The sequence below is a fragment of the Babylonia areolata genome, chromosome 24 (genome assembly GCF_041734735.1).
Source record: "Babylonia areolata isolate BAREFJ2019XMU chromosome 24, ASM4173473v1, whole genome shotgun sequence".
Classification (NCBI taxonomy): Eukaryota; Metazoa; Mollusca; class Gastropoda; order Neogastropoda; family Buccinidae; genus Babylonia; species Babylonia areolata.
The window spans coordinates 29,831,287-29,854,884 of record NC_134899.1 but is presented as its reverse complement, the minus strand read 5'-3'; the positions used below and the strand labels follow the sequence as shown (position 1 = coordinate 29,854,884).

General features: G+C 40.3%; 1 protein-coding gene across 1 annotated transcript; it reads left to right on the top strand.

The window, feature by feature from the left end:
- The first annotated feature begins 1,314 nt into the window (after positions 1–1,314).
- Positions 1,315–22,226, top strand: LOC143298931 (uncharacterized). Its single transcript, XM_076611963.1, has 8 exons — positions 1,315–1,377; positions 5,701–5,881; positions 8,284–8,718; positions 10,675–10,901; positions 13,155–13,889; positions 16,601–16,701; positions 17,938–18,110; positions 19,207–22,226. The coding sequence occupies exons 2-8, from the start codon at positions 5,705–5,707 to the stop codon at positions 19,408–19,410; spliced, it is 2,052 nt and encodes a 683-aa protein (XP_076468078.1). The 5' UTR covers positions 1,315–1,377; positions 5,701–5,704; the 3' UTR covers positions 19,411–22,226.
- The last annotated feature ends 1,372 nt before the right edge of the window (positions 22,227–23,598 follow it).

Here is a 23,598-nt window from a genome sequence, read left to right as displayed (position 1 = left end):
GTCATTGCAATCGTGAAAGAAGATACTATTACATGAAGAGTTTAGTAATCAGGTTGTTTTCTTCTGCCATTAGACAAATGCAGATCAAGGATGTTGATTCTCTATCTCCGCGTGTCTGTGCCCTTGTCTACCTCCAGTTTTCTTTATGCCTGTTTCTCTGTGCGTTTGTCAATGGCTGTTTGTCATTATCTCTCTCTTTGTCTCTCTATTAAAATATCCAATTTAGCACATCCAAATGTATTGTTCATACTGCCACTCACATTGTTAGTATTTTCTTCTCCCCTATTTCTACTCATTCTAAAGCCCTTCTTCTATCTCGTTCCCATAGTTTCCTCCATTCTTCACTGCTGATTTAATGTTAACAACATAATCATCTAAGCGTCCCTAGTTTAAACATCTGAACAGTGAATTAAGGCATTTTCTGCAATGCATGCGCAGCATAAAATGTCCCAGTTAGCTTGCACGCATGCTGTTTATCTACATGATAACAAAATATTAGTTTCATGTACGATTACACTTCTTTCGCATGCAAGCATACACATTCATTCTCAACAGTTAAACCAATACGCTCACCATTAATTGTAATACCCATACCCTACCACCATAAGGCATTCAAACACGGCATCGCCATTCGCTGAACGACAATCATCATCCGTCTTGGCGACCAAACATTGATGGTTCCCTGTGGATCGCAGGCGTTGTGACATTGCCAGACAACCCCAGCTGTGGCTGGGAAGAGCGGATTCCAGATATATAGATATATATATATATATATATATATATATATCCATGCATACATTAACACACACACACACACACACACACACATATATATATATATATATATGTGTGTGTGTGTATACACACCCACATATATATCATATATATATATATATATATATATATATATATATACATTCTCTCTCTCTCTCTCTCTCTCTCTCTCTCTCTCTCTCTATATATATATATATATATATATATATATATATACATATATATAGAGAGAGAGAAAGAAAGAGAGAGACATATATATAGATATATATATAGAGAGAGAGAGAGAAGAGAGAGGCATATATATATATATATATACATATATATATATATATATATATATATATAGAGAGAGAGAGAGAGAGAGAGAGAGAGAGAGAGAGATGTGTGTGTGTGTGTGTGTGTGTGTGTGTGTGTGTGTGTGTGTGTGTGTTCCCGCCATTCTCACATGATGTCGCGTGTTACTGAGTTGGTCACGGTGTTGTCACGGAATACCTACCAATACTCACGCCACAGGGTTTCACTACGTATAAAAATCACCTGTCGATCTGATGCCACACTATTGTGGACTGCAGACCTGAGCAAGGGTGGACCCAAGTTCTGTCGGTAAGTGTGTTGTGTGTGTGTGTGTGTGTGTGTGTGTGTGTGTGTGTGTGATCAGTTGTTCGGGGTGGGTATACATGTATGTATGTCTGCGTTGAATATTTGTGTCATTATTTGTGTGAATTAATGCATTGCTATTTCTGAATGCTTGTATTGCAGGTGTTTCATGTCAGAGTTGTTGCATTGTATTGTATTGTGCTTCAGCCACAGCACATTTCTCTACTATTCGGGCTGCTCTCCTTAGTGAGAACACTTTGCCATAATCCACCGTGTCCAGGAGTAAAAATCGCGGTCTGTGTTAGACTCGAACCCTTAATGTTCGGTTCCTGGTCAGGTGCATTTCATATAACAGCTGCAGTACGAATAAGTATTGCGAAAACGGATCGGTAGAATGCGGAACCCATATCCTCAACTCTACTGCAATGTGATCATTCTCATCACTGTGTGTATTGTATTTTGCGCATGATTTCCAGGTGTGTTTTTTTTGTATTGCAGAGTCTTCATGTAAGACTTACTGGTCCTGGAAAACAAAGGTTTTCAGATATAGATATATTCTGTATATTAGGAAGTATAAGCTCAATATTGCTTTTGAAATTTGTCCATTCCATATCAAATGATATAGGCAGATTAATAGATATTTGTATACAGATTGATTTTATGTAATATAAAGTTCATTCCTCTGTTAGGCATGCGTATGGAGCCCATTTCTGCACAAATTTGTCATCGTCCATTTTTGCCAACTTCATATGCCTGTCTGAAATGTTTTATTTACACTTCAAAAGAAAAATTGATATATTTGAGAATTCTCATGACAATCAAACTAGACATTGTCACAAGAACGCGATAACTAATTATGTTCTGGAAGCATTTAATGTTACATCTAGCATCTTTCTCATATTAATGGGAAGTTATTCGTTTCTAGCTTGTTCATAGAAATCATCAGTTTTCACAGACATCTTCTTATTCTGGTTTTTTAATTAATGCATCGTAAAAATCTTGTGATCTTCATGGAGATTTATCTGAACAGAATACTTTATGTATTACATTGTATTATGCTTTGTTATAATTGGCTCCTGTCTGATCATTGTTTTTTTTAACGCTGCTTCTCTTAAAACGCTCTTAGCCAACACTGCCTCGCAGCACCATAACTTATCTCGCTTTACGAGAAAGCATGAGAAAGCGTGGGACGTCGCCCTTGATCTAATCAAAAACATTTCTTTCGTCACAGGGGTGGGTTTCTTGTATTTTCCTGACACAAATCTTGGAGAAAAACGAGAGGAAAGAAAAGAGAGAGAAAGAGGAGGACGAAGACAACGAAATCATGAAGATAATTGCATTAAAGAAGACATCACTAAAACCGGGATTTTTTTTATAGTGCATTTCACTTGAAACGGATCATTGCTACACACCGAACTCTAATTCAACATTAGCATTACAACAAAATTAAGGCAATGCATATAACTCTAACAGAATTAAAAACCAGAATTAGACCCAGATATCCAGACGGATGATGGGAATATCATTTTAATGAAACAACTATCTGCATAAAAGTGACAGAAAAAAAGGTGTTATCCAAAGCTATTCGCTCGCGTATGGAGCGTGAAAACACAGGCCCCACACTATACATAAAAGCACATGAATTCACACGCAAACACGTGCGCACGCGCGTTCACACTCGATGGCATGGTATGTGGTTTGGAAGAAATTGTAATTTGTATTTGTATTTGTATTTCTTCTTTTTTTTCCATCACAACAGATTTCTCTGTGTGAAATTCGGGCTGCTCTCCCCAGGGAGAGCGCGTCGCTATACTACAGCGCCACCCATTTTTTTGAATTTTTTCCTGCGTGCAGTTTTTTTTTTTTCCTATCCAAGTGGATTTTTCTACATAATTTTGCCAGGAACAACCCTTTTGTTGTCGTGGGTTCTTTTACGTGCGCTAAGTGCATGCTGCACACGGGACCTCGGTTTATCGTCTCATCCGAATGACTAGCGTCCAGACCACCACCTCTTGTGGAGGGGGAGAAAATATCGGCGGCTGAGACGTGATTCGAACCAGCGCGCTCAGATTCTCTCGCTTCCTAGGCGGACGCGTTACCTCTAGGCCGTCACTCCATGAAGGAACATTGTATATCTGAATAATTTAACAGAAAATGATGCATCAGAACAAACATCAAAACTGATTTTGGTCCCGTTTTTACGCCCCCTACGCGAGGGTATGGCATCGTGAATCAAGGTTGCTTCATTTCGATGTTACTCCCAACTTCCGCCAGGAAATCAAAAGGGTCAAGATTCATTATATATTTCTGTTTGAGTCACACATACTGGCAAGATGCGTTGTTTGCTATTGATTCCAGTGTAGAATTTAAGACCGGTGCGTTGAAAAAATCCGTCTCATGTGAAGAATAACATACAGGCCTTAGTTTCAGTCATCACAGCTTTTGTCTTCGCAAACACCATCATCATTATCATGATCGTCGTCGTCGTTGTCCCTTCTCTCTCTCTCTCTCTCTCTCTCTCTCTCTCTCTCTCTCTCTCTCTCTCTCTCATTTTTCTATGAGATTTGTGTTGGGAAAAAGACAGGAAATCAACCACAGTGACATAGGAAATTATTTCAAATAAAACTTCCTCACACATTGCGAGATAGAGTTGCGTCTCATGCCACCACGCTTTCTTGCAGCTGAGAGAAAGCATGACAAGGGAATGACCACGCCCTCTCGCAATCCCATGGTGACTCGGAAAGTGAGAGAGAAAGTGTTGGATTGCGAGAAAGCGTGGGCAAACAATGTTTATCATTTGTTCAGCAATTTTAAATGCAATTGGGCCATATCCCTAGACCATTAATTTCAATTTGTCGACATTTTGATTTTTTCCCCTCTATTTCGGATGAGAAATATTTTTCCAGGTGAAAAAGTTTACAATTTCCTTTTATTCTATTTTTTAATCTTCTTCCTCTTCGTTCATGGGCTGCAACTCCCACGTTCACTCGTATGTACACGAGTGGGCTCTTACGTGCATGATCGTTTTTACCCCGCCATATAGGCAGCCATACTCCGTTTTCGGGTGATGTTTTAATTTTCTTTTTGAATGAATGATGGAATGTGTGTGATATACTTCTGTCTTTTCTTGATAAACATTTGAGTAAACTGATATGAAATGCAGATTCCTGATAATTTAAATTATTTGGGTTTACCTCTTTTGATAATCAAAGTATAATGCCTTTTCTCTGTGTAATCATCATCTTTTCTTCAATCAAAACCCTTCGTTTAGAGAGCGTACTACTTAACCACCCGGCCATTTCCAGACAACTTCGAATAAGTCAACTGTCATTCCATCTGTTTCAGCTGGCTTTCACTGTTTGTCATATTTTAAGTGCTTATAATGCCTCTTCCAACGCTATTGCAGTTTTAGTTACCTTTTAGTTGCTGCAATCTATGTTAATTTAGGCGAAATATTGACAAACGTTTCTAACTTTATATCATTCACTTCTCGTTCGCCACATAAATTTTGATAAAACTCTTTTGTTTTTTGTATATATAATATATTTTGTCTTTACTGTCGTATTCTTGGAATCGATTTTACAAATTCAGATATGTGTTTTTTGACTTATTCTTCTCATTAATATTCCTGGTAATTCAGTTTTTCAAGTGTCACTAGAATATCTCATTTCTCCTGTACTGTAAGTCTTCACCTGATTTATGATTTTTACTCCCCACAAATCTGAATGTCTTCTTCAGGGTGTTTGTTTTTGGACTTGCGCATCATTTTTACTTCTTTCTGGAGCGATATTCCATTCAGTTTGCCCACACGCACATTCATACACCTTTAAATGTATGGAATCTCTCTCTCTCTCTCTCTCTCTCTCTCTATATATATATATATATATATATATGTGTGTGTGTGTGTGTGTGTGTGTGTGTGTGTGTGTGTGTGTGTGTGTGTGTGTGTGTGTGTGTGTGTGTGTGTGTGTGTGTGTGTGTGTGTGTGTGTGTGTGTGTGTGTGTGTGTGTGTGTGTGTGTGTGTGTGTGTGTGTGTGTGTGCATCCCACATTCATACATACAGACACACAAACGTACACGCACATATAAACATGAACATCCATATCAGTTATTACACATTCTCATTGTGTCTGTACACACAAATAAAAAAAAAGTGTAAAGATTCATTCAACAGCTTACAGTTATAGACATACATGATGTTTGTTATTGTACGTTTATTCCTTCCGTACTTGTTTGGAACTTTCTGATTTGGTCAAAGGAAGAAATAAGACAACAGAAACCTGCTTGAATTGAGGCAAACTTAACAAACTTGTTCTCCAATACAACAGAAAGATGGCACCGAACCCAGACAAAAACAAGTTCCTGGAACAGGATAATGTCACCAAAGACCTCAACCGTGAGACAAATACCAAAGGTCGCAACATGAGCATCTTACTGAAACTGGCCTTGAATGCCGCCTGTTTGGGCAGCGAAGCTAGTAATGGTTTTGAACACCTGTACACTGTACCCGTAAGTATATTACTAATAATGCATGTCAGTAGTAAAGACTGTTTCGGTCCGTATTTGTTCCTCTGTGTCCATTGTAGGCTTCTGCTCCTCAGAGAGTTACATTAATCATCCGTAAAAATGAGTGGATGTGTATGAATATATTGCCATCATTTAGTAAGATACATTGACATTAGTAGACATGTTATACTTTATTTGTTTATGTATTCGTTTTTTTTTGTTTTTGTTTCAACGTTTTTTTTTTATTCAGACAAATATTTACTAATATAAACATACTCTCTGCAAATGGAAGTTATAGCATTATATTGCTTTAACTTTGACCGTTCCAAATCAAAGTGATATAGAAAGAATAATATATATCCATTTGCGCATTGATTCCAAATGAAATAGTCTTGTATATAAAGCATACATTTGTATTGGATGGATGGTAGAAAATAAAAATTAAAAAGAAGGGAGGGACGATGACATCGAAAAAGATTAAGGAAAAAAATAAAAATAACAAGAGGCAAGGCCCTCAAGACTCACTTGTGATACACTTAAAAAAAAAATCTAATCGTTAAAATGTGTTCTGTATTTGTTATTATAAAGCTTAGGGGAAAAAAAAAAAAAGTCCTGACGGCAGATTCGAACTCCGCGTGCTCAGGTGAGAAGAAACTGCCTTACCGAATACACTATCGTGGCTCCTTAACTGACGTTCACAAATTTAACATTTAAACATGTTTTTTTAAAGGGCGATAAATCGATTGCGGTATTCGCAGTGAGAACGCTGTTTAAATCAAATTAATCTGATGTATCTTGGCATTCAAAAAATCTTTAAGGGCAATTAAAAATTCTTTTTAAGTCCGCGGTAAAGGAGACGTGGCTATCGCCGCAATCACACTGCAACTTTTAGCCGTTTTCTCTGGATCTAGATAGATGTACAAGTTTAGTTACACCCGCCGGGAATGTAAGACACGGTTGATTCAATTTCTCTTTTATGTTCATTCTAGTTTTATAGTTTTAAAGTTGATATGAAAATTGAGTATTTTGTTAAACTAATAACATGTAGAGCCAAGTACAAGTACTTCTAAACGTCGTATGAAGTGAAAAGGACTTCATTTTGAGAAAAGTCAAGACTGGAAATTTTTACGTTTCATCAAGGGTATTAACTCTCATGGTTTATTATTTTAAACTGTGAATTCCGACTGATTGTGTTGATATTCTTATGGCAGTTTGGGACATAATCCAGTAAGTGATGAGGCATTCACAAATCTTTCTCTGAATAAATATTTAACGGTCTCCTTCTCCAACTTTCCATCACATGTTATCGTATATTGTCGATTGAATTATAGGATTGAACGGGTAGGCCAACAACTTGAAACAAAATGGCGTTCTTCGCGATCGCGAGGAATATGAGCACGCGCTTTGAATATGTATAAATATGTGTACGCAATTGATTTTTGCCCATGACCTTCAGGGCTCAGCCAATAGATCTATAAAGTCCACTCGTATTGATTTTAGTATTGTCCGAAAAAGACCACTTGGGCAAATGAACATAGTGAAAGCCCTGTACACTGAGAGTTAAACACACAAGCTTTTTATGTATTGAGTATAATTTCGAAATGTAATGTTTAATAATTATAAGAAAGATCAGTTTAAAGTAAATTAACCCCCCTAGCATTACAGATTAATTTTCCCCCTTTTTTTTACAATCTGCAGCAAAGACATGCACCAGAAATACAACTTCCATGCTCAGCAAAAGAAGTTCCTGTTTGAACAAAAAAAATTATAAAAATGACTGCTCTTGTTGCTGTGTCAGAATATCAGATCAAAGTGCCAAGTTTAGATAAATATAAAATATAAATAAAACAGTACATTCAGTTTGTATATAATTTGGCTTCTTTTTTATTTTATTTTTTTGCCCATCCCAGAGGTGCAATATTGTTTTAAACAAGATGACTGGAAAGATCTGAATTTTTCCTATTTTTATGCCAAATTTGGTGTCAACTGACAAAGTATTTGCAGAGAAAATGGCAATGTTAAAGTTAACCATGGGCACACACACACACACACACACACACACACACACACACACACACACACAGACAACCGAACACCGGGTTAAAACATAGACTCACTTTGTTTACACAAGTGAGTCAAAAAAGAAGGAGAGGGACGGTGATATCGAGAAGGATTAATTTGAAATTAGAATCAGAGTGAGAGCAGGAATGCGTCGTTATACAAAGACCCAAATCACAATCAGATCAACATTTGTCGAAAGTAACACTAAGAATTACCTTTCTTGACGACATGTCGTGTCATGTGTGTGTGTGTGTGTGTGTGCGTGTGCGCGTGCGTTCAGATACCTTTAAATGTGTGTATCTGTCCTTCTCAATCAATTATAACTCTCTGTCACGCGGACACAGATTCTGCAAACACTTGGCTTACCCATGAGGCTGGCTTCCCTGACTGGTGCAGTCGCTGGGCCAACTGCCTTCTCCCTTCTCCCCTTGCTGGGCTGGCTAACTGACCAGGGTTCGAATCCTGTTCGCCGCAAAATGATGGCGGCCATTTTTGCCTGTGGGCTCGTCTTCATGGGGATGCTGTGTATCATCATGGCCAACATTTTTCACTTCAACTATCTCCTTGAGATCAGTGCCAACAACTCTGCACATGCTCCTCTTCCTTCCGACTTATCTGACCCATTCAAAAATTCACCTTTGGACTCGAGTGACTGGGATGATGATGCGACGACCGTGGGACAAAGGACAGCCACAAAGGGCCCCGTCTCCAGAGCCACAGATTCCACAGACTCCTTGGCTATTCTTGGAGTCCCTGATGTGTATGCAGAAAATGATGAGGTGGTGAATGATCGATTTATGAGTTTGGTAATTTAGGTGTTGTTGTTGTTTTTTGTTTTTTTTAATGTCATGCTCCCCCCTCATCTTTTTAAGAGAGAGAGAGAGAGAGAGAGAGAGAGAGAGAGAGAGAGAGAGAGAGAGAGAGAGAGAGTAGATCGGGGAGGAAAACAAGTTGATAAGAACCAAATGATAATAATAGTACTTATAAGGCGCAAGTATTTTATATGGCGCAAACTACCCATATAATGGGCTCTAGGCGCTTAACATGAAACAATACATACACAATTGTGCATAATAACATACCCCTGCACATGAAAAACAACAACAACACATATGTGTATCTATACACCAAGACAATATTACAAATCAATGATTATTTATGAAATTCTTTTAATTCCGCGATAATGGAGACGTTGCCATCGCGTCAGGCTTTGTAACGTATTTTGCCAAGATCTGCACAGGCTAGGCTAGACAAGGCTGACGTCAACTCAGTGAAACGGCCAATTCAGATTTTCTTTTATGTTCATTCTATTTAATTCAGTGTCCACTTTAGATTATTCACTTGCAGGAAACACATCAATAATGTAGTTAGTGTCACTGTATGTGTTCTGTCCAGAATTTATATTTCTTTGCTGTTAATTTCGAAGAAGAAAAACGAGGTCATGGCGTCTTCTTACCAGACGAAGCCTATGTTCGACAGCTGGAAAGGGGTAATTCGTTCGGTGAGCTATGGAAATAAGAACATACCCAGCATGCACACCCCCGAAAACGGAGTATGACTGCCTACATGGCGGGGTAAAAACGGTCATACCCGTAAAAGCCCACTTGTGTACACACGAGTGAACGTGGGAGTTGCAACCCACGAACGAAAAAGAATAAAAAGTATCTAGTGTTATTCTTCTAGGCTTCACGTCGTCGTGGGTCTGGATTTTGTTTGTTTTCATGACGTCAGAACGAGCCGCCATGTTCTTACACGTTATCGTCCACGTTATGGCTGGCGGTATTTAGATGTGTAACTCTTTATGATTAGAAGGTAACGTGCAGCATTCGACTAATTCACGACGTATTTTGTGAGTTCTTCAGCAGTAAACTCGCTTTGTCAATATTACTCATAATGTGGCGATAATTCTTTTCCAAATTCGGAACTAGGGTGAAAAGAGATAATGTTTAGGAACACCACCGTTTAAATCATGTTGTTTCAACATATCCTGATTATTTAGGAATTTTTTTAAAAGTTCACTTCAGTCAAGCAACATGTTGCCGTTTCCTCCAAATCGCAACATGTTGCCAATTTCTCCAGATCTGCGCAGGCCAGTGTACGCTACTGAAACTGAGAGGTTCGGTAGATTCAACTGAAGAAAAGGTTCATTCTAGTTGATTCAGCAACCACTAAGATATTCATATGCAGTAAACACGTCGATGGTGTCATTCTATGCATAATAAAGTTTTTGTTTCTTTTGTTTTGATCAAGAAAAACGATGTCATGATGTCCTGAAACCCAAACAAATGTTTTGGCAACTTACTGGGAAGAGTCCAATAAATTTTCTGGAACAAGGTCCTCAACGAAATAAAAACAGTTACAATCAGGAATTACGGTTTAATCCGGAAGATTTACAACCTATCATTGGTATGAGTATCAAGGCTTTTTTCTTTCATTTTGTATATTCCAAAACTAGTATTGGCAGACAAAGTATTTCAAGAGACATTGTTTTCTTAAAGTTTACCATGGACTCACAGACATAAACACACAGTCACACACAAACACACAGACACAAACGCACAAATACACATATAAACGCACAGCCACACACAAACATAGACACACACTCAACCGAAACGCCAGTTTATTCCATAGACTCGTTTTGTTTACATAAGTAAGCAAAAGATTACTTAGGATACAGTGACTGTGAACAACTTTCTGCCACACGCTGACACATACGTATACAATGTCTCCAGATACCGTTCAAAGCTGGCCTTGGCCTTCTGGGTTTCATTCTGCTGGACATCGGGTTTGATGCTTCCAGCTCCTGCGTCAAATCCTTCGTGCTGACGTGCGGCCCTCGCTCTGAACACAGCTCTTTGTTGATCATCGGGCTTGTGATCGCTTCGGCTGGAGGGGTGTCCACGACATCACTAGCGTTGGTGGATTTCGGATCAATGTTTGGCTTGTCCTATATTGAAGGGTTCGTTTTGCTTAACGTAACACACACACACAAACGCATAAACACGCACACGCACACACACACACACACACACACACACACTCGTGCGCGCACACGCACAATTGCGCACATGCACGCACACCGGTATGCAAAATTGATTGTTCTTCCGTACCTTGTGGAAAGAGACAGACAGACAGGCAGACAGAGACAGACAAAGAGTGTTGAGAGTATGTCTTTGTTGTGAATAAATAATGGGAAGAAGCACCATCAGCCAGTCTTGGTTTTATCTTTTACCTTAGCAAATGATTTGCGTTGGAGATAGATTTAGGTTTGGGGGCGTAAGTTTAAAAAATCCTCACTAGTTCTCATACGCACGATATTTACTATAATGATCAGAACCAGGATGATGTTTTAATTCTAATGGTTATAAAGATGATGTTGTGCACCATTATCATGGCACTGCTCATGGTCTAGAAAAAAGTGATACAGACAACTTGTCACTTCTTATCCTGTCAGCACACCACAGCTGGCTTGACGTCTACAGTTTCGGATAAAACGGTAAGAAAACTTTCACGAAGGAAACGAAAAGACCCGATAGAAGTACACTTTGGAGCCAGGAACATTATGACACTGACGGACAACAAATATTGTCGCAGACCAGAACATTGAACAGCACTAGTTGGTCGCGAAGTACAGAGGTAAAACACCAACAATACCACTCTCAGTGAAACACGCCTGGCAGATATTGAAGGGATCACCGAAGCTAGATCTGGCTACATTCACTTATGGCCATAAAGAAATTCAAACGGCCTGGGATTTTTATTTTGTGTGCCAAACATGGTCTAACCATCACCAATAACCTTGTACCAACCTGACATTCACAGGACCACGTGGGTACATCCCCATTCCAGACACTGGCACCTGACTGACCACGTGATCACCAGACGCCGAGACATCTAGGACATTAAGATCACAAGAGCATTGAGGGTAGTGAACTGCTGGACAGACCGCATGCTCCCGAGGAGTTAGTTGTCCTCTTCCATGGCCAGCTGACACAAGTGCCAAAAAGCTTATACCAAGAAGAAGCTGGATGTCCAGAGACTTGCCAACCCTACAATCAAGGAAGCTTGGGATTCTACCAGCAGACATCTCAGAGACAGCCTGTGTCGGTTTCCGGGATGCAGTCTACAGTGATGCTGAACTCACTCTTTGCTGCTCAGAGTGGAAACATCAGGACTTATTTGACAGCAATAACAAAAGATCATCAGCCTAACCCAAGAAAAATAGAATCATTTACAAACTGGGTCAGTGACAAGGAGTCTCCAACCAAACACAACCACCTCGAGCACCTCAGGGCCAAAGTCCAGACTGAGTTGAGATAGATGAAAGACAAGAAGTGGGAAACAAAGCCTGCGGAAGTGGGAAGCAAAGGCTGCAGAACTACAGCCATATGCTGACAAGTGTAACTCCAAGAAGTTTTTGCCAGCATGAAGAAACTGAATGGCTCTGGCACGTGCACACTCAGCTGCACACTGAAAAGAGTGATATCGATAATACGGCATCTGAGAGGCCAGTTTGAAACTAAGCTATTGACCACCCTTTCCCGCACCAATGTTTGGTTTCTGACCACCACAGATGTGATGGCCGTTTCCAAAACCTGAAACATATGCAGGTAAAAACCAGTCATGAAGGCTGTTGTACGGGACTTCTATATGCAGATGACAGTGCTCTTGCAGCACTGAACGAAACAGACCTGCCAGAACTTACCATATGCCTGGTAAAAAAAAACAACAAACAAACAAAAAAACAAAAAAAACATCAGAAGACCGCTGAAATGCTTCAAGGACTGTCTGAAAGCTTTCATTGTGGCCTGCAGACATCACATCCTCGGGCTTGAATCCCTTGCAACAAAACAAAGCACATGACGAATGGCTGTCAGCTAGGGAGTTTAGGCGTTTGAGGAGATATGTATTCAGGACCTGTACCAGAAGCTTCAATCCCGCGAAGAGGACATAAGACACATCACCCGATATTGCTTGCCTACAATGTGACCTTATTTGTGTGTCTGCCTTTGGGCTACGTTCTCATCTTTGGAGTCACTCACGTCTTCATCGTTTGCAAATGAGGTCCATGACTATTTTTGACAATGATCAGAATAAGGTTTGGGTTTTGAATTCAATGGTAATAGTGACGATTTAGTGTATCATGTCCATGATAATGTTCAGATTAAAAAAAAAAATCAATACTTTGTTTATGTCCCACCCATTTCTCCAGGGCCAGACTGACCATACAGAGCACAGTCCAAGCCGTGGTAGTCACCATCTTCACGATCGTGGGCCTCTCCATTTCTCTCCTCACTGTCCACAGAATGCTCAAACTCCACAGTTCCTCTGCAGAAGATGCTGTTGTCATTCCTAAGCCCCAGAACTCTCTGGTTCACGAGGCTAAACCCCATCATGAAGAAACTCTTTCCCGAAGTGTCATTCTGGACGCTTTAGAGAATAGCTTCCGATCTTTAGGGGCTGGCTCTATCCACTTTGACCAGAGTATGGCGATTCGTGGTGAACATCAGCGCAGTCAGTCTCTTGATCATCGCATTTACCACAGATCAACAGAACGTACCCCACTGCTGGAGGATGAAAGGGGTGTGATGGAAGAGTCGGAGCAGGAAAGATCTTGGATTGCTTCTGCTTCTGTGTCGTACGAGAGGACAGACTCCCTTTCCAGCATTCCAGATCACCTGGAGGCAAGGACCACTACCATGAAGGACGTGCCTGAACGCCGGGAGTCTAAGCAGACTCTGGAAGATACACCTGAACTGGCTGTACCTGAGATTCAGTCTCGTTGTTGTGAGAGAGGCTTCAAGACAAAGGTCTTTCTGATCTTCTTGACAACCTACTTCTCATTTTCTGTCATCACCATGATTGCTTTGACCAGCTCAGACTTTGTGGGGAAAGCGATCTACGGAGGAGATCCGGCAGCCCTACCTGGCTCACAGAGCCTGATCAGGTATGCTGGCTGGAAGGACAGTGCGTGCGTGCGTGCGTGCGTGCGTGCGTGCGTGCGTGTGTGTGTGTGTGTGTGTGTGTGTGTGTGTGTGTGTGTGTGTTTATGTGTGTGTTTGAGTTAATATATGATTTATTTTTCAAACATATGTAATGTATCCTTCAAGATCGAGTATTTATCTCTATTCACAATTCAGTTTGAAATTTGTGGTATTGAAATACTTTCTCAACTGCATCACTTTGTCAAAGATATATGTGAAGGTCATATCAGTTTTGTCCTTTTCGTGCACAAGAACACCGATGGCTGATGAGTCTGTCTCGAGATCAGCAGACTTTTCTAAGTGGCTGCTGGGGAATGTCTGGTCTTTGGGTGCGTCCTGTTTGTCCACTGTTTTTCCGCCTTGTCCTCTTCTCCTCAAGACTGGAATGACACTTGCCTCGAAGGTCCAGGTGGCTTGGTGGGTGGTGTAGCTTGTGTAGTCCATTGGCAGGGATTGAAGTCACTGGTTATGAGGGGCTTCTTCAGTATGTCTTTGTACAGCTTCTGGGGTGCTCCTCTGTTGCACTGACTAGATGTAGAACGATCTTGGGTAGGTGTTGGTCTTCCATTCTGGAGACGTGTCTTCAACAGTATGGCTTTGATGCTGGTGACTTTCGCTTTCCTGAGCACCTCAACGTTGGTGATGTTATCACTCCAATGGAACCCCCAGACGGTGCAGAGGCAGCATTGGTGGAATCTTTCCAGGAGGCGGATGTCACTCTGGCACAAGACTCAAGTCTCAGAGAAGTAAAGGAGGGTGATCAACACCATGGCTTTGTCAGCTCCTGTGGCTTTTTGCCATTATTCAGTAGGTTGATGGTTTCTATGGTTTCTTGGACCGTTGCGGGCTCATCGAGTTAGTGTTTCACAGCCTGCTGCCACTGAAAAGGCTTTGGACATGTTTTGAACAGCGGTTTAAGATGAAATCCTTCTTGGTCAATAGGTTCTCTCCATCCGAACCTCGAGGAGGACTCAGTGTTTGGAAGGTGTCGCCGTACACTGCTGTCATGGCCTGGTAGAAAAGTCGCAGTTCCTGCGTACATCTGAGTTCTCTGTGCAAGGTCTGTCCACCAATTGTTTTGGATGTCACGGAGCATGCCTTGAGTTTGCTACATGAGAGTCGGAGAGTAGCATATTTGTTTCTTTGGAGGAATATGGGAGAGCCATGTAGGTTTAGCATGTTGATTTTTTTTTCTCTGGAATGAGTTCCTGGATTTCCTTGTTGTTCTCGTCGAACCAGTTTTGATTTGTCTCGGATGAGAACCCAAGTGTTTCCCGGGCGACCGTGTAGCACATCGTTCTGGAAGTGGTATAAAGTGCTTTAGGCTGAATTCTCATCACTTTCCAGTTTGTTCTGCAGATTTACCTGTAATTGTGTCTTGCCGAGGTCTGTTTAAGTACACTGCCACGCAATCTTTTGTTTAGGTTTTGGGCTTGAAACAGATGTTGACCTTGCAAAGGACGAGACGATGGTCTTTGTGACATTCAGCACTTGGCATCACTCTGGTGTGAAACACGTCCGCCATGTCTTGTTGACGAACAAGAATATGGTATTTTGTATTTCTCTTTTTATCACAACTGATTTTTCTGTGTGAAATTCGAGCTGCTCTCCCCAGGGAGAGTGCGTCGCAACACTACAGCGCCACCCGTTTTTTTCTATTTTTTCCTGCCTGCAGTTTTATTTGTTTTTCCTATCGAAGTGGATTTTTCTACAGAATTTTGCCAGGAACAACCCTTTAGTCGCCGTGGGTTCTTTTACGTGCGCTAAGTGCATGCCGCACACGGGACCTCGGCTTATCGAATGACTAGCGTCCAGACCACCACTCAAGGTCTAGTGGAGGGGGAGAAAATATCGGCAGCTGAGCCGTGATTCGAACCAGCGCGCTCAGATTCTCTCGCTTCCTAGGCGGACGCGTTACCTCTAGGCCATCACTCCACTTGGTATGCGAGATACCGAAATTTCCATCGTGGTTACATTTATGTTTTTTGTTTTATATTTTTTTTAGAAATAATTTTTATCTCTAGGGTGGTCTCTCTGTTGAAAGATGATGTTGGTGATGACCATTTCTGCACAGAATTCAAGTAACAGACGATCTTTATTATTGCACTTCCCTACTCTATGCCTCCCCCACAACATCTTTCCAGATATTACCATCACGGCCAAACTGCAACGTCCAAGTCGCAAAGCTAGGTGACTTTGTCGCTTGGTGGGACAGCTTGCAGGACATTCCTCAGGTCTGAGTAGAACACACGGTCCACAAGGTCTGCCTGGAAGTTCTGCAATAGTTTCTCTGACCATGAAGGCGACACCTTCGAGGCACATTTCTTCCTTTGGTTATCCTGGCAAGTAACGGCTGAAGACTGCCCCATGCTCTCTTTGCATTCTTCAGAGAGGCAAACTTCACTGAGTGCTGCGATATCGATGCTTCGTTTTGAGAGTTCGCGTGCGACTTGCGCGGAGCGGCATTCTGGGCGGTCACTTTCAGCATTGTCAAGTTATGTTTTGATTTTCCAACATGCTGTGTCGAGTTTGGTCCCAGCTATAATGGCGTGTGGGAGACGCACAGAAATATATTGCCCAGAATGCTTACGTGTGTGTGTGTGTGTGTGTGTGTGTGTGTGTGTGTGTGTGTGTGTGTGTGTGTGTGTGTGTGTGTGTGTGTGTGTGTGTGCAGCTACCAAGAAGGGGTGAGGATGTCGTCCATAGGATTCTTCATCCATTACATTTTTTTCTTCATCGGCAGCATTTTCCAGTCTCGAGTTCTGGCTTTGATTGGTGAGTTTGTTTCTAAGTTCGGTCATTTCCATGCAGAACAATAAAGTTGTATTTTTTTCAGGAGCTGCAATTAGTTCTCTTTTTGTAATGCATTACTTTGGACGTAAAACAAAACAAGATATTGAATTATATATAAATTACTGCGATCAGGCTGCTCTTTCGAAACTATTGTCGACATAATCGTGTTTTGTAAGACTTTCCATCTTTTGCTAATATGATTTCAAATCTTTTCAAACCAACCTTAGCTACGCTGCAATCATGATAGTCTTGCTGTTTCATCTTTAAAGGGAAAGCAAAGTATCAAAATATGAAACATACTGCTCAGAAAGTTGTTTTTTTTCATTGAAGAAACAACAAATTTTGTACAAGTTAGAATTTTCTCTTAATTGGTTTTACGTTCAATCTAAAATTGTTTTGCTAACCATAACCCAAAACATTATTTCTATAGGTGGGGAAAAGGGGGAAGGAAGGAGTCAGGCTGTGGCACGGCGCCAAACAGCGGTTCAAACGGTGGTCCGAAGGATAAAAATCACCACACTTAGGGACAGTCAGGGGTCAGAGTTTACCTGCTTCTAGATTGGCTGCCAACCAAGACTAGCGAGTCCAGACTGCCCGCAGTGTTTTTTAACCTGCGTATTGTGATCTGCATGTGTCTTGAAGATAGCTCTAGCACTTGCAGACCTGAATTTCTGAGTCATTTTAGAGATTCGAAATTGCGGTTCTCGTGACCCTCATTGTGTAATTCAAACACTTTAACTGTTCAGCCATTACACACAGTAAAAACAACAGCAATATCCATGAAATCCATGGAATATTTGCCATAAATGCACCGAAAAGGTTGTTCCGTATTTGTGTGACTGTACAGTTCTGCACTCCACTCCAGTCTCTCCAATTGCTTCTGAATAATTTTACCTCAACATTCCCACATTCTAACAAACCACCGCCGGCAGCTGATATTTCTTTGTCTCTATCATCCATCAACATGGAATCTATTGCCTTTTCATCATGCGAAATACTAGCGTACAATCCCTTAAGAATTCAGTTTATATTTTCATACCAAGTTAAAATCTTCACCTGTAATATTTACACGTTTCTGAAAGAGATCCCTCTTTCCTGTTTTTTCGTTAACTGCGAGCTGCACGTGTGTGTTCGTGAGAATCATTAGCGTAACGCTTTGACGTGCATGGATTTAACATTCTGTGTTATCATTAAACCTCTATCGTGCACTGTTGACAGGTTATCGGGCGGAGTTCGCGATAGTGCATCTGGTGATATTGGCTCTGATAACAGCCACGAGTGTGACAGAACGTCTGGAGGTCTACTTTCTGATGACCGTGGCAGCAGGGTTCCACAGAGCTGTTATCTATTCCGTACCGTATGCTGTCGCCAACGATCTCTTTCAATCCAAGGTGAATGTTAATGAACGTTTGAAACGAAATCGCAGCCTAATTCTGGTAGAGATGCACCGCACTTGGGAATTGTCTGTGTGGCATACTCCAATTTTCTGTATGCGGTACCATTCCACACACACACACACACACACACACACACACACACACACACACACACACACACACCACCCACATACACACACTGGACCTTGAAGGACTCGCCTGTGCGCACGCACATACACACACGTATCTCTCTCTCTCTCTCTCTCTCTCTCTCTCTGTGTGTGTGTGTGTGTGTGTGTGTGTGTGTGTGTGTGTGTGTGTGTGTGTGTGTGTACAACAATATTTTAGGAAAACAATTGCATTAAAAATACTTCCACTAAATTTGGCAAAGTTTGAAAAAAAAACAGACAAGAAAAAAGTATAAAAAAAAAGTAAAACTGAAACCAAATGGATGTATCTATCAACCCCTCTCTCTCTCTCTCTCTCTCTCTCTCTCTCTCTGTGCATGTTGGAACACATCTGCGCCTACCTGCGGACGCATAGTCAGTGGTAAACTCTGCATTTATATATTTAATGCCCTGAAGATACGACATGAATTCTGTGACAACAATGATGAAAGTTAGAATTAAATTACAATGCACGAGAAGCACTTTTGTTCTACGGGTTAAGTTAGTACGTATTTTACATTTTGTTGTGGTTGAGTGATCACCATATTGTGTACTTTTGACCTCTTTCTAGGGGCCGGAGGCCTGGAGATTAAAGTTTTGTTCTTGTTCTTGTTCTCTCTCTCTCTCTCTCTCTGTCTATATATATATATATATATATATATATATATATACATGTGTGCATGTTGGAACACATCTGCGCCTACCTGCGGACGCATAGTCAGTGGTGAAATAAGGGGAAAACAAAAAACTGAATGGGGGAACAAACAGGAGGTATGAGACACCTACCAATCGGACGTGGTCACAAAAACAACAACAAAAAACAACAATAAAACTTGTTCCTAGAGGATGAATAAATAGATAAATGAATAATTAAATGATTGAAATAAACGACAACTGTTTCTGTTAGTGTTACTCATGTTTGATAAATGCTGTCTTGTGTGCAGGCTGCAGAGACAGAGAATGGAAAAAGCCATGTGGGACTGGCCATGTCCATGATCGTGGCTGCAGCACCACTGTCCTACTGCACGCTGTTCTCCTGGGTGGGTTCTCTGGAGGAGCTGACCGGAGTCGTGGCCGTTCCTTTCTGGGTGGCCTGTGTCAACACTTTCCTGGCCACCTGCATGTTCCTGGCTGTGGGCAAAGTGTAGTGGACAGTGGCATGTTTCGGAGGGGGTGGTCACCTGTCGGACAAACAACACACAACATTCCAAAGGCAATTGACAGATAACCAAATGATGTTTAAAAGAACCTGATATCTGAAACAGATCTAGTAATTTTTTATTGTTTATTTGAAAGGGGTAAATCAAAGCTTATCAAACTGTACGAGGGTAGATCAAAATGTTATCGACCTGACTTGGAAGCAATGGAACCTGAGACAGTCATTTTCTTTCACCTCTTCAAAGCTTATTTGCCAAGTTACAAGTGTCCATATTTGTATGCAGGCGAGGGTCATTGAAAGTTGTCAATGGTAGCGAAAAGCAGAAATGTACAAAAACAAAGAAGTCCGCGTGGTAATCACGTATTTGCAGGAAAAAGGCACGACACCCATGACCATCCATGAAAACATAGCAAAGACACTTAGTGATGACTCCCATTAAGAAGTGGGCTGCTGATTTCAAGCTGGACAGGGAGAGCACTGGAGTTCAGTGGAGTTGGGGAGACTATTTTGAAAAGTAGGATTGAGTCAGGTTTCTCCAGCAAAGCTTTGTTGGTGAGGTCGAGATCTTTTTGATTTAACCTCGAACATCGCTTGACTCTGGTCACAAGGTCATCTGTGGCCATTTTTCCCCAGGGTTCGTATGGGCAGATGTTTTATCTATTTGATAATAATAATAATCATATTATATTATTATTATTATTATTATTATCATCATCATCATCATCATCATCATTATCATTATTATCATTATTATCATTATTACTATCATTATTATTATTATTATTTAATTAATTCTTTTTTTTTTTTTTTTTTTTTTTTTTTTTGCATTTGGGCAATGTTTTACAATTGATTCAGGTGGTAAAACAAAAACGCAGTAATAATGAATGCAGTGGGATCTTTGTCGCTGCTTGCATCGCACAGAGGGTCCTGGCTGTGGCAGGCCCAGTAACTCTGCTCAAACCTGCTTTTTCTCTGTGTGTCCAACACTCACGGCCAGTGTGAGTATAAACTGCCCAATTGTGTGACGGTGCCCGATAGCTGACCACCCGGTTTAATCAGCACCATGTGAGACCACCAATGATATTGTTATCAGCGATGTTCGCGCTTGGTGCAAGAACATCAATTGTTCAACTGTGCGTTTCGACTTTGATTGTCCTGAGTTGTCTTGTTTTCGAGTATTAGTCGTCGCGTGTGTGTGTGTGTGTGTGTGTGTGTGTGTGTGTGTGTGTGTGTGTGTGTGTGTGTGTGTGTGTGCGTGCGATTATGATACAGTACCATACTTTGGTATACTCTAAGATAACTTGATCTGTCATACAGATCAGGCTTTATATATTTTCTGTATATTTAATTCATAATCAAGATGGTGTTATCTTGGTATAGATTTTTTTCCTTTTTAATCAATTTATCATCATCATTACAAGTAGTAGTAGTAGGAGGATGGGCAGCAGCAGCAGCAGTAGAAGTAGTAGTAGTAGTAGTAGTTTAGTTTTCTGCTATGCACATCACAGTGAGAGTACATGAAGCAGCATTACGTCAGGCATCTTAGGTGTGGCCACTTTCATTTGTGTAATGTCACTGCGTTTGTTGAATCCGTTTCATGACTGTTATGCGTGAAAGAAAACAAAAGATTAATCAGGAGAATGAATTACTGATTGATCCGATAGTTCCGTCTCCAACTAAACAATTATTCAGTTCATTCCATTATTATCCCAATATAGGTTGTTTTTGTTCCTCTTCTTGTCGTAGTTGTTATTGGATTAATTTTTTTTTTCTGATTCATTCATTTGTCCCAATACGCTATATCCTTTTTTGAAACCCATTTTATCAGTTATATATTTTTTTCGTGATCGAAAACATTGCATATTATATGTACCAAATAATAATATGTGCCATATATATCTATCATTCTGCATATTGCAGTGAATTAGTTGCAAAAGTCACCAAACAATAACTCACACTTGGACGATTATGTAAAGAACATAGAATATCGGCATGTACAGTTTGTGATAGAGACAATGTCATCTTCGGTTTTCCCTATGTTTAATTCGTAATTATGACGATCTTGGCATTAGTATGTATCTCGACAGAAGGTATGGGTACTGATGCACTTCAACTTCTGTTAGTTTAACGATTTGACTGCATGTGTGCATCTGTTTCATGATTAGTATACGCATAGAAAGGTATTAATCAAGAGACTTGTTAATGCACTTATCCAGTAGTTACGTCACCAAATAGGTAACTATTCAGTTCATGTCATTTATATCTCAACAAAGGTTGCTGTTGTTTACCGTGTTTTTCCGCCTATTCTTTTGTGATGAGTACGTGCCAATATTGCATATTATATATGCCTAATATATTTCACATTCTGCATATTGCAGTGAACATTATCATTTATGATTTATTCATGATGCTGGTTTTTGTTGTTGTTGTTGTTTGTTTAGACCTTTGTTTAAAGTTTGCACTTATTTGATACGCAAACATTTTTCATGCTGCACATGCTGATGGCGGGCATCTTAAGTATGGCCAAGTGTGTCTTTACTGAGGACACTGGTGGTGTGACTGAAGATTTCAGCGACTGGGTGATGATGAAAAGTGCAATAGAGTGGTACGTATATTTAGCTGGAATGTTCCAGTTGTAAAGAACGTGTCGGATGATGTGCAATGCCTCTCACTCTCTCATGTGAAACTTGACACGTGTGAACGAATTTGATATACAGTTTGTTGAGACTGAAGGACTGACTGGGTGATGTGTGCCCTCCATTTTGGGAGATGTGGCTGGTTTGTTGTGATTAAACAGTTGTTTACAGTGGCGGGGTGGTTTTTATCTCCTTCATGTTGTCAGGGTGATATCCATTATTCATCCCTTCTTTCTCTGGATCTGTGACGGTTGTTCCAATTCTTAAAAAAAGATAACAACAAAAAACGAAAGAATTAAGAGTGTAAAAAAAATGACTATATGAAGACATGAACAGCATTGATGAGGAACGTACACAGTCATTGGAAAGTTAGCATGTAAACGTATAATCTTGACTGCAACAAAGTGCATGTCTGTTTGTGAGTGAGTGAGTGTGTGTGTGTGTGTGTGTGTGTGTGTGTGTGTGTGTGTGTGTGTGTGTTTGAGAGAGAGAGAGAGAGAAAGAGAGAGAGAGAGAGATAAATCGGGTGTGCTCATACTCCTTTATCTTTTTTGTCTTCTTATTTTGTACAAGACCAAACACATCGCTGAGTTAAAACACACACACACACACACACACACACACACACACACACACACACACTCTCTCTCTCTCTCTCTCTCTCTCTCACTCTCTCTCTCTCTCTCTCTCTCTCTGCCGCTCTCTCTCTTTCTCTCTCTCGACATAGACTGGGACAGAACTCAGCAGAACTCAAAACGTTTTTATTCAAGGATTAAGATTTTAGGCATAGCCTATTCTTCCAGTCTGTCCTTGCTAATCTACATCTATTACAAATAGCACACACATAAATGAAGGGAAAAGGTCTACATCATCATTAACAAGAGAATGGTATCATGTCATTAAACATTTTCAAAGATTCGTTGACATAAATAAGGAGCACATAAAAAGGGGTATCTTATTTCTAGATGACAATAATACTTAGATTCAGTTTGCTACATCAAGGTCAAGAAGGGCAGGACAACTAAATAACAAGAGAGGCAAGGCCTTCAAGACTCACTTGTGATATGTATTGAGTATAATTTCAAAATGTAATGTTTAAGATGAGAAAGATCAGTTTAAAGCAAATGAAGTCCCCTAGCATTAATTACAGAGTAATTTCCCTTTTTTACTATCTGCACCAAAACGTTTGCAAAATAAATAAAACTTCCATGCTTAGCAAAAGAAGTTCCTGTTTAAACAAAAAATGATAATAATGACTGCTCTTGTTGTTGGGTCAGAATATCAGATCAAAGTGCCAAGTTTAGAGAATACAAAAAATATAAATATAACAGTAAATGCAGTTAGCATATAATTAGGCTTCATTTTTTATTTTTTTGTGTGCCCATCCCAGAGGTGCAATATTGTTTTAAACAAGATGACTGGAAAGAACTGATTTTTTTTCTATTTTTATGCCAAATTTGGTGTCAACTGACGAAGTATTTACAGAGAAAATGTCAATGTTAAAGTTTACCACAGACACACAGACACACACACAGACAACC

Excerpts from the sequence above, each read along its gene's own strand:
- LOC143298931 (XM_076611963.1), top strand. The coding sequence starts at position 5,705 with ATGGCACCGAACCCAGACAAAAACAAGTTCCTGGAACAGGATAATGTC. Across the intron at positions 8,719-10,674 it reads TGTATGCAGAAAATGATGAG|ATACCGTTCAAAGCTGGCCT; the intron begins GTGGTGAATGAT and ends CAATGTCTCCAG. Across the intron at positions 16,702-17,937 it reads TCGAGTTCTGGCTTTGATTG|GTTATCGGGCGGAGTTCGCG; the intron begins GTGAGTTTGTTT and ends CACTGTTGACAG.